The following is an 11,551-nucleotide window of genomic DNA, read 5'->3' on the forward strand; positions in this document are numbered from 1 at the left end:
TGTCCGTTATTTCATCTCAAGTGCACTTGTCGGTCGGTCTTGTTGCGTCGCTCCGCCTCCTCTGGGCTCAAACACTCACTGAAGCTCCACGAACATACACTGAAGTACAGCTTATCTTTCAGGCAAATACTGCGGAATATATAACACGTATAACACTCCAGAAGAGCCCGACAGAAGCGCAGTTTAAAAGGCAAGTTACGCGTCTTGTGTTCCGTCGACGGTGATTCGTGTCGATGTTTATGAAGCTTTAAATCTGCTCGCGTTGCTCTCCGGCGGCCTGCTGTTATTCTGCCATATCAAATAGTCTACTTTAGTCAGTCTCCTATTTGTATTTTATTCACATAAAAAAACGTAAATTAATGTAAACATTTAGCGTAGTGTCACCCTAGTTATGTTTGTAATGCCGTGATTTGCTGAAGTAAGGACCGCTCGCGACGGGATGTTTTGCATGCCATGCATTGTGTTACAGAATAATTAACTTCTAAACAATGTGTGAAACTTTAGAAATGGCTGTAAAGGCTGTTGTTATATGTAAAGACTAGAGATTTAAAACGGATTTAAATGAATGGGACACACATACAGTTGTCTTTAGCAGTTGCACGATTTATCTGCATTGACATGAACTGTGTGTGTGTGTGTGTGTGTGTGTGTGTGTGAGAGAGAGACACAGAGAGAGAGAGAGAGAAAGAGAGAGAGAGAATGCAAACAGTAATTGGGCAATTCAAGCGTTATGGATGTGACATTTTCATTCTTTAATTCATATACATTCTCACACTTATGTTTTTTACTAATATACTCAACATTAAACCATTGTTAATAGAGTCTAAACATCAGAAAATATCAGTCTATGGACGAGTTTCTGTTTTAAATAACACAATTTGTAGGATTTCTGTGAATTGATATGCACAAACCAGAATCTCGACCAATGAGGAAGGACGTCTCTACATAGAACATAAAACTGTTGTTTTATTTTTAATGTATCTTTTTATGAGGAATATGTACTTTTGTTGATATGACAATCCTGAAAATTGCACTTTCCGGGCGTTGGAAAATCTGCTTCAAAAACTTTGTGACCTCACAATTGGCTATTCAAACCACCAAATTTGGCAAACTGTGCTGTTAGTATTGTAAAAACCTTTGGTTTTCACTATACTATTTTTTCATGGTAACGTTGACATTTGCATGGAATTTCCCAATTGTAGATTCTTGTAAAAGTAAAATCATTTTTCATGCCAGTAATGGCCTGTGTTAAAAGAAACTGAAAAATAACAACCTTGCATGGCACCACAATGTATTTGGAAATCTAAGACACATTTATTTAATCCTATAAGTACATAAACTAAGATTATACAATCATTCACGTATAAATTCACAACTACAGGTTAAGTTCATCAAAAAGAAAACGACAAATTACATTTGTTTTCATTTTGAACTGTGTTGTTTTATAATAGAAAAATGATCCAATGTCTATAAGATAAATACTGTATATAGTATGTCCATATACAGTGCTATTTATATAAAAACTATATAGTCTAATTTACATGTTGAATCGTGTACCTTTAACTGAATCCCTTTGTATCTATAATGTGAAATCCCATAAACCTTAATATATGTTGTGTTTGCCAAAAGACAAAAATCATGAGAATGTACACAAGTATTATTTTAGATTAAAGATTAGATGTTTAGTTTTTCTAATGGATCATCTTGGTATCGGTTTTGCTATATATACCCACTGCAGCATGTTTACATATGGAGGAATCTCAGCCCACATCAGTAATAACAGGCTGAAAGCGGAGGGCATGGGTTCATTCGAGCAGGCCATACACTTTCAGAACCAGGATTATGAAGCCATCAGACAGGAGTGTTTGGAAGGAGGATTCCTGTTTGAAGATTCCTTCTTTCCTGCTGAGCCTCCATCTCTTGGCTTCAAAGAACTCGCCCCGTATTCCTCTAAAACCTGCGATGTGGAGTGGATGCGCCCAACGGTAAGATAGACGATAATGTGTTCTGTCAAATATTCAATACTACGATTAAAAACATTTCCAGACACACAATTTGTTGCCTTCCTTCGTGAGTAGGGAAATGTGTTGAAGTGCGCTGTTAGTAAAGTTGAGTTCTGCCCAGAATGTTTGCCCCGTGTATGTTATTCCAATGGAAATTTGACAAAGTTTGTCTTTGTAACTTTTAGTCAAAACATAATACCCTACTGTGACTCGAAAAATATTTTAGTCAATAAGCCCCATATCTGTGAAAGCAGTCCATTTCCAATGGATATATCATCATCTTCCGCCCCACATTTTTCCTCCATGAAGTCCGGTTTGCAAACGTCAAAATTCATGCTGACTTTAAAGGGATAGTTAATCCAAAAATGAAAATACAGTCATAATTGACTCACTCTCAGATGCTCAGATTGTTCCAAATATGTAAAATCTAAATTAAATAGTATTTATTTTCCCTACCATGGCAGTAAATGGGGGATGAGATCTGTTTGGTTACTGACATTCTTCCAAATATCTTTCGCTGTGTTTCGCAGAACAAAGAAATTTAAACAAGTTTGGAACAACCTGAGGGTGAGTTAATGATAACAGAATTTTCATTTTGTGGTGAACTATCCCTTTAAACACATTTAAACCCATAACACTCAACAAATGTATTACAGACAGTAACATGCTTTAGTTCAGCATGAGAATGTGCTCATATTTGACCGAGCCGACCCCTCCTTCACTACAGCTGTTGACACTCTTACAAAATCATACACGCACACATTGATCTCAAAGATTCCTCAGCCACACTTAGTCTTAGTAAATATGATTCAACTCAACAAACGTGCATTAATTCAGACAGGTCATTATTGTTCATGTATATGAGTTTCCTGACACATACTGTACAGTAGGTGTGTCTGTATTTGTAAACTGAGAACAGGTACAGAGACCTTGGTTTGATACTCTTTTCAGCCCTTCTAATCTCTTCTTCCCCGCAGGAGCTCTGTGATGATCCGCAGTTCATTCTGGGCGGAGCTACAAGGACTGACATCTGTCAGGGAGCTCTGGGTAATTGATCTGGTTTTACATACAATCTCCAGAATACCTGTCTGTGTCTTTCATTTACACTTAGATTATATAGCAGAAATCTCAGAGTATGAGTCATGAAAGAGCAGATCATATAACTGGCCTCAGGCGTGTCTGCATGTGACTCATTTGCTTCATACGGACCTTGAGTCAGTGCATTTTTGTGATCATGCCAACTTAAAACTCTGAACCTAAGTGTGAGAGGTTTCCTTTGTTTTGTATACATTTATGCCTTTATAGTGGCTATTTACTATAAAGCATTTGGAAACCAAGCTCTGGGTATGATATCCCAGAGGTCTGCAATACTAGAAACTTCTGAGCCAGTTTTGTGAAGTTGTTGAACCAATTTGTGGTGGATGTTCAAAGTCAGTTCACACAGGTATCATAGATCAATCGCCTTAGATGTATTTCATCACATTAACTACTGTATTTAAGGGATATTATACCCAAAAAATAAAACGTTTCTGTGATTATTTACTTTATATTTTTCTTTGTCCTGCTAATTTGGAAGAATGTCAGTAACCAAACAGATCTCATCCCCCATTGAATCCTATAGACTTTGTTTTAAAAATGAAGTTAAATATGGGGTTGGATCTGTAAATGATGACAGAATTTGTATTTTGGGGTGAACTGTCCCTAATTCAGTCATGTATAACCAGAAAAGTGTCAATAATTTTGAACATTTATTTATTGTTTTAGATAAACCAACCAAATATCTTTTTATAAAATGTTTTAGGATAAAATGTATTTATTCATCCATACTTTAAAAAGATGGCACTTTAAATTTGGTTTCTAATTCAATGAGATATGTTATTGGCTGTTAGTAAGCAAGTGTTTTTTGGGGCATCTGCAAGTTTACCCTCATTAAAGATGGCGTGTGGAAAACAATCAAATTCATTCAGCCTGCTGCTGGCCCACTTTTACAGTTTTGAGGTTCTGGAAAATTCCTGTGAGTGGGGTGGTAAACAGGAATGGGTTCACATAGGCCTTACAGTAAAAATAAGCCCCACCCAGACTCCTGCACTCTGGCCCCCTGATGGTTGTGGACGGTAGTTAAACTGCTGTTTGTTATTAAAGGCATCAATGTTTGTTAAAGAGAAGCATTTAATTCAGGACATATCTTTGACAGTTTGAAGTGCTCATCTGTTTTATTTCCTGTCAGGTGACTGTTGGCTTCTGGCTGCTATAGCCTCACTGACACTTAATGAAAAGCTGCTACACAGAGTTGTTCCTCACGGTCAGAGCTTTCAGGACGGATATGCTGGAATTTTCCACTTCCAGGTTTTGTAAAATTGCTAATATCTACCAGTCAAACATTCAGATATAGTTGAATGAATGTAAGAAACTCGCATTCTAAATTAATTGAATCTAAAGACATGCTGAAATGCTTGAAATTTTTTTTATTAGTTTCATACACAACCATACACAATGTGACATGACATGGTACAATTCTATTTCTTAAATGCAATAGAATTGTAGGGATGAGAAATAAAAATAAATTCTTAAAATTCAGTCAATTAAATCAATTAGAAAATACATAACATTAATAGAATTAGAATTTACATAATACAATTTGAATAATATTTGTATAAAATTTTGTACATATTGCATATACAGCCGCTGACAAAAATTAAGAGACCATTTCAAAGAGCATTTTCAGTTTTCTGAATCTACTATTTATTTACAGCTATGTGTTTAGATAAAAGAATCATTTTGTTTCATTCTGTGAACTACTAACAGTATTTCTCCAAAATGTCAAATAAAAATATTGTTACCATTTGCATTTATTTGTGGAAAATGAAAACTGTAGAACAGATCATAAGAGAATAGCTGCTCTGTATTATTTCAGACCTCAAATACTGTAAAGATCACAAGTTAATATTCACTTTTAAGCAACACTAATATTTGTATTTAGGAAAATATGTGATAACCTTTTTGATTTTTATCTTGATATGCTGTCAGTCTTTCACATTGCCGTCGGATGACTGTGTAACTCCTGAGGTTTGATTTTGTTGAAATTCAATAGACACTGGACTTCAATGACCACAATACATCTAGAAATGCTGATTAAATGAAATTTGGAATGGTCTCTTCATTTTCTCAGCGGCTGTATATAGTATTAGATGGGAAGAGTTTAAAACCCTTTATTTTGACCATCCTTTGGACACCATCAGTCTTTTCTTCATATTGACCGCTGTCAATCCACAACAATCAATTCATTCCGACCATTTTCATCTGGTCTGCAGTTCTGGCAATATGGCGAGTGGGTGGACATTGTGATTGATGACCGGCTGCCGGTCAAAGACGGAGAGCTCATGTTCGTCCACTCAGCAGAGGGAAATGAATTCTGGAGTGCCCTGGTTGAAAAAGCCTATGCTAAGTACGTCCTGATTTATGTGTCTCTTGCAGAGAAACCAGAGATTGTTGAGTGATAACGGTATGTTTGTTCATGTTCCTCCAGGTTAAATGGCTCTTATGAAGCTCTCTCTGGAGGTTCCACCACTGAAGGTTTTGTGGACTTTACAGGTGGAGTCTCAGAGATGTACGAGCTCCGGAACGCCCCGAAAGATCTTTACAGAATCATCGGCAAAGCCTTGGAGAGAGGCTCGCTGCTGGGCTGCTCCATCGATGTGAGAACTTCGTTACTTGATATGATAGTTTACTCAAAAAATGTAACTGGTCATGAATCACACAGATATTTTTAGTATTTTCTGTAGACATGTATTGATCGGCATTGACATACCTCGTTCTAGATTTAGATTAATCCATTCTTAATGATTGTGTCCCAGATCACCAGTGCCTTCGACATGGAAGCCGTTACGTTCAAGAAGCTGGTCAAGGGTCACGCTTACTCTGTGACTGCTCTCAAACAGGTAGTGCTCTCATTATAAATACCTCAGAGTTCAAGTGTTTATGTCTTGAAGTGCAGGATCTCTGTTCTCTCTAACAGGTGGAGTTTAGGGGCAGTATGGAGAAGCTTATCCGCATCCGTAACCCATGGGGTCAGGTGGAATGGACAGGGGCCTGGAGCGATAAGTGAGTGAAAGCAGTCGAGTCATTTTTTTCACTTCAGCCCAAATATTTGAGAACTGTATAGTGTGTTCCCTCCACAGCTCCTCTGAATGGGATGAGATCGATGAATCTGAGAAAGATGACCTGCACTTGAAGATGGAGGACGGAGAGTTCTGGTGAGATTCAATGTAACATGTTAATAGACCGACAAAGCATTCTGAACCGTCACGGCATAAAAAATGATTCGTTTTTTTCTCGCAGGATGTCGTTCAGTGAGTTCTTGAGGCAGTACTCCAGATTAGAAATCTGTAACCTCACCCCTGATGTTCTGAGCGAGGATGAGGTGAGCCACTGGAACACCGTTAAGTTTCACGGCTCCTGGAGGAGAGGCAGCACGGCAGGGGGCTGTCGAAACCATGCCAGTGAGTCATTTATCTGATTTACAGGACACTTTATTGTTCCCCATGAAGGACACGATTGGAATCAAGAATTGATGGGTTTTTTTCTCTTAAAAGTAAGCATTGCACCTGAAGAACAACTTCATAGTTGCCATTCAGAAACAATTATACGTAGTAGATTCTAATCCAAAGCACTGGTGTGTGTGTCCGTCGTCTTTGGCAGACACATTCTGGATTAATCCGCAGTATAAGATCACTCTGCTGGAGGAAGATGATGATCCTGAGGATGAAGAGGTGGCCTGCAGTTTCCTGGTGGCCTTAATGCAGAAAGACCGCAGACGATTTCGCCGTCAAGGACAAGACATGCACACCATCGGCTTTGCAGTCTATGAGGTGAAGAGCAAATGATTCAGATTTTTTGGGTACAACGTTTGATAAAAACGAGCATCGAGGAATTTTAGCCGAAAGTGCTAAAGAGTTACATAAGTAAGGTTAACATCTAATATTGATTTGAGTTGAATTATAATCTTATGTGTGAAGAAATACACTGATGCGAGCTGTGCAACAACAGTGTAATGTTTAAATTATATTTTTATAATTCATATATTTTTATAATTCATCTTATTTCTCTCCTTCCTATATTCCTGCAGATTCCTGAAGAGGTACGGATCAGTTTCAGCAAATATTGTGTTTAATAGGTTTGCCTTCAAATATTAAGCCTTGTGTACTTCCACACAGGTGATTTATTTATTTTTGATTCTGAATATCCATAAAGTAGGACATTCATTCTGTATGTATTCATGAAACAACATACGTTTACTTATTCCAAAGCAGAACATCAGAATCGAAAGGCTGCATACCAAGTCATTCTCATCTGTTTGCAGTTTGCCGGTTGTCAGAATGTGCATCTCAAAAAGAACTTCTTCTTGGCTCACTCATCCTGCGCTCGGTCCGAGACCTTCATTAACCTGCGGGAGGTGAGCACGCGTCTCAGCCTGCCTCCTGGAGAGTACATCATCGTCCCGTCTACCTTCGAGCCCAGCAAGGAGGCGGATTTTGTCTTACGGGTCTTTACAGAAAAACAATCACAGACTGAGTGAGTGTTCGTAAAAAAAGTTGCTATACAGAAAAGATCTGTATTGTTCTGGTTGCAAGAATGCTTTACCCAAAAAATGAGAGTTCTGTCATGATTGACTCACTCTCAAACATTTTCCAAACTGCTCTTTAAGTCGTACATGAATATGAAGCAACATGAGAGTGATCATTGTTTCGTTTTGAGAAAACCTTAATGCGCAATGTTTAAAGTTTGTGGAGTTTCTACTGTTAGTGAAGTTTGTTCTGTTTTATCTTGTAAGGGAGTTGGATGATGAGATTTCTGCAGACTTCGAGGATGAGGTGAGTTCTTGAGGCTAAATTGCGTCAGTGTAAGCATCCAGATAAACATCTTGAGACTGATGGATTGAGACTTAGACAAACATGGCTCGTTTCGTTTCCATTCAGGAAGAAATTTCAGAGGATGATATTGAAGACTCATTTAAGGCCTTGTTTGCTCAGCTGGCTGGAGAGGTGGGTGAATTAAATAGATCAGAATTTTAATTCATTAATTTATAAATGCAGCCGATATAAATAAATAGCTTTATTAAAATTATTAATTACTGTTAACAGCTGATTGTTTTGTCTTTGTTTCAGGATATGGAGATATCTGTCCGTGAACTCAGGACCATCCTTAACCGGGTCGTGTCCAAACGTGAGTTAAACATGTCCTACGTGTGCTCAATTCAATAAAAACAAGTCTGTCTCTTATTTTTATATGTGAATTAACTGTTTCTATATCAGACAAGGACCTTAAGACAGATGGGTTCAGTATGGATTCTTGTAGAACTATGGTCAACCTCTTGGATGTATCCTTCACTATTTAAACCAATGTTTAAGATGATTGATCTCCTGTAGTAATCAACAGCATATGTCATGTGATCAGTCGAGCAGATTGTTTTTCTCCTGACCCTGTGCTTCTTCAGAAAGATGGTAGTGCACGCTTGGGCTTAGTAGAGTTTCAGATCCTCTGGAATAAAATTAGAAAGATGTTGGTTAGTGAATTGTCTTTGTATTTAAGCTTTGATTCGTTTTACCTCTCTGAATTTGTAATCGATGGGTCAACATAATGTTCAATAGCAATTCGTTTTTTTACTCAGGAGATCTTCAGAGAATTTGACATTGATAAGTCAGGAACAATGAGCTCCTATGAGATGCGTATGGCGGTGGAATCAGCTGGTAAAGTCTCTGTTGTCTTGCTCATGAATGGAATGACTATTTAAACATCGGCAAGTGACTAAACCTTGCTTGTATTCTCTACAGGCTTCAAGCTCAACAACAGACTCAACCAGATTCTAGTAGCCAGATATGCTGAGAACGAAACCATCGATTTTGATAACTTCGTCTGCTGCTTGATCAAACTGGAGTGCATGTTCAGTATGTGTCGATTAATATTACATGGTGCCTATTAACAATCTCTTCAACTCATTCTATGTTTTAGCATGGTTTATATAATCCTGCACTTTCTTGTAGAATCTTTTCAGCTTTTGGACAGAGATGGAACAGGAGAGGCGGAGATGAACATGTCTGAGGTGATCTCTCTTGATTTTTTTTCAATTGAAAGTTAAAAAACATTGCTTACCACTTTTTATTGCCTTCCTTTTCCGTAGTGGCTTTTCATGACCATGTGCGGTTGAGGTAGACCATTCCCAATGCAAGAATGCTGCAAAGTGCCTCAATACTAAACTCTTCATGCAACAACCTCACTTTCACAATAAGCATTAGAGAAAAGTTCCAATAGTTTTTTTTTCAAGTATTTTTGTTTAAATAGAAAATAATGCATTTACACAATAGAGAACACCACTCAAGGTACACTTGTTGTCTGAAGAGGACCTTCACTCGCTGCTCATGTCCTGACTGTTTATATGTGTGAGAAAAAAACATAGGATGAGTATCTAACAAGCATCTGAATTTGTCAAAAATGGAAAATCTGTCTTTGTTTGCAAAAGGTTGACTGTTGATAGTGCCTCTAATAAGAAACCACAGCATTGCATGTTTTCCTAAAAGGTGAACTAATATGCCCTAGATGAAGAATGTAATGTTTTATAGGCTGAATTTCAGTATTGTCACTGATATAAATCAAATATAGCTTTAGAATAAAATATTATAATTTATGTTTATGACTGTTCTGTATTTTTTCAAAAGCCTGAAAGTAAGATGAACTTAAAATATGAGTCCGGACAACTGTAAGGAAACCATCAATGAGTTAACTACCCTGAAAAGTGAAAATACTCTGATTCTAGTACCGTAGACAACACAAACACATATATAATAATCCACAGTACAAACATTACTTAAGCAAATCCATATTTGGATAACTTACATCCACAAATTTTATTTTAAACAAAGAATCCACCTTGACGACAGACTTTTTGAATGGCAAAGTACAAGTCTTATTTACAGACAAACTAAGCATAATAGAAAATGCACATCTAGGATTTTCTAGCATACAGAAACAATGATCTACACTAATCGTTGAGCAATGGCTATCAGTTTGGAATATTCCCCCTCCATTTTGCGCAGATGTGTTGGTATTGGAGCTTTGATTCTAGTTCCAGTGGGGTTTCCGTTATCTTCGATCAAAACAACGTTATTTGAATCAAACCGTGGTGTCATACGTGCTCCAGGCATCTTCTGACCCACTATGAGAGCTTTTTTCTTTTGTCCTTTAATTGCCAGTAAGACTCTGTCTCCCACTTTACCCACTCCATTCTTGGTGTAAACGTGAATAACTTTTGGTGGACGGTGGTGATGGGCATTTCCAAGAGAGCTGTTGTCGACCACTCTCACTCGTGTTAACTTCTGAATAGCAGCCACAGCAGCAGAAACACTGGAATGAGATGGATAAAATATAATAGTGTTTCTTCGGCCATATTAATACAGAAATTGCATTATACCTAATATCAATGTAAAACTGATTATGCTGATGGTATAAATCGACATACATTTACAGACATCCACGTATAAAGAACAAAATATTGTGTAAATGTGCAGCATTCATTTATAAACAGCAAATCAGCTGGCTTGCAGCTTATTTTAGATTTGCATTCAATTTTTGAGTCAGCAGTCATGCAGTAGAAATGTCCTGATGTTTCCAAGTTTTCCATGATCGTGAGAACCCAGCAAATAAAAGCACACCGTCTTGAAAACTATAATTCGATATCAATGAATATAGAATAATATTTACCTGAAAGCTCTTTGCTGTGTCAGTTTGGGCAGAATCAACCCGGATAGCGACAAGGCCATACTGACCTGACAATAAAAATACAAATCAAAAATAAACTTTATTAGAAACGCGTTTTATTTCTTTCAAACAACAATAATGAGAAATCTGATGATAAACAGCTTATAAACTAACTACATTAGATAACATCGAAAGATTGCAGCAATAAATTAAAGTTTTATATTTAAACATAACTGTTATTTTAGAGTGATATAAGTAAACAGATCACATAAATACCTGTTTAGAACATTCACACCACACCAATGTCACGCACGCATCTCAAATACGTCATTACAAGGCGACAATTGTTGTTTTACGTAGAGTTCGTGGCAAACATCTGACCGTTAGCGCCACCTACAGTGCTGGATGACGCTAAAACGTTAGTAAGACACTTTATATAGGTACGTTATTGAACGGCGTGTTGTACTCTCAGACAAAAAGTACAAGAAACAGAAATAAAAGAGCCAAATTAATTTCTTTAGATTATTTTTCAGCTATTATTCAATTTAATAATACATTCGGGTGACGTTTTAAAATCAAAAGCTAGAGGTCACTATTGGACTAGATATCCAGCATATTCAATTCAATGGTGGCACAGCCTGTGTTCTTAATGATTCTTGTGAAAAAGTTAGTAAAAGTAATTTATTTAAGTAAAAAAATGCAATTCGCATTTAATCATGATCTCGTTGTCACTGCTGTAAGTGTGGAGATCGTAGAAAACAGAATAGTTTGTCAGTTATGGTCGGGTTTTGAGAGAC

General features: G+C 37.2%; 2 protein-coding genes across 2 annotated transcripts; one reads left to right on the forward strand and one right to left on the reverse strand.

Moving 5' to 3' along the window:
* Nucleotides 1-38: 38 nt before the first annotated feature.
* capn1a (calpain 1, (mu/I) large subunit a) lies at nt 39-9,684 on the forward strand. Its single transcript, XM_056760500.1, has 22 exons — nt 39-190; nt 1,739-1,985; nt 2,981-3,050; nt 4,231-4,349; nt 5,315-5,448; nt 5,530-5,698; nt 5,858-5,941; nt 6,019-6,104; nt 6,182-6,256; nt 6,342-6,502; nt 6,702-6,871; nt 7,129-7,140; nt 7,363-7,574; nt 7,834-7,873; nt 7,979-8,044; nt 8,168-8,225; nt 8,315-8,379; nt 8,497-8,565; nt 8,671-8,749; nt 8,834-8,947; nt 9,044-9,102; nt 9,181-9,684. The coding sequence occupies exons 2-22, from the start codon at nt 1,740-1,742 to the stop codon at nt 9,205-9,207; spliced, it is 2,115 nt and encodes a 704-aa protein (XP_056616478.1). The 5' UTR covers nt 39-190; nt 1,739; the 3' UTR covers nt 9,208-9,684.
* Nucleotides 9,685-9,860: 176 nt separating this feature from the next.
* mrpl14 (mitochondrial ribosomal protein L14) lies at nt 9,861-11,123 on the reverse strand. The gene is made up of 3 exons (XM_056760502.1): nt 11,031-11,123; nt 10,758-10,822; nt 9,861-10,400 (listed from the first exon to the last, which is right to left on the reverse strand). The coding sequence occupies exons 2-3, from the start codon at nt 10,814-10,816 to the stop codon at nt 10,034-10,036; spliced, it is 426 nt and encodes a 141-aa protein (XP_056616480.1). The 5' UTR covers nt 10,817-10,822; nt 11,031-11,123; the 3' UTR covers nt 9,861-10,033.
* Between the last annotated feature and the right edge of the window lie 428 nt (nt 11,124-11,551).

Source organism: Triplophysa dalaica, chromosome 11, assembly GCF_015846415.1.
Source record: "Triplophysa dalaica isolate WHDGS20190420 chromosome 11, ASM1584641v1, whole genome shotgun sequence".
In the NCBI taxonomy this organism is placed as follows: Eukaryota; Metazoa; Chordata; class Actinopteri; order Cypriniformes; family Nemacheilidae; genus Triplophysa; species Triplophysa dalaica.

Bases quoted from the DNA above. Each gene is read 5' to 3' on its own strand.
- capn1a (XM_056760500.1), top strand. From the start codon at position 1,740: ATGTTTACATATGGAGGAATCTCAGCCCACATCAGTAATAACAGGCTG. The intron at 6,257-6,341 runs GTGAGATTCAAT...TTTTTCTCGCAG, and splicing joins ATGGAGGACGGAGAGTTCTG to GATGTCGTTCAGTGAGTTCT. The intron at 8,948-9,043 runs GTATGTGTCGAT...ACTTTCTTGTAG, and splicing joins CAAACTGGAGTGCATGTTCA to AATCTTTTCAGCTTTTGGAC.
- mrpl14 (XM_056760502.1), bottom strand. From the start codon at position 10,816: ATGGCCTTGTCGCTATCCGGGTTGATTCTGCCCAAACTGACACAGCAA. The intron at 10,401-10,757 runs GTAAATATTATT...ATCTCATTCCAG, and splicing joins ACACAGCAAAGAGCTTTCAG to TGTTTCTGCTGCTGTGGCTG.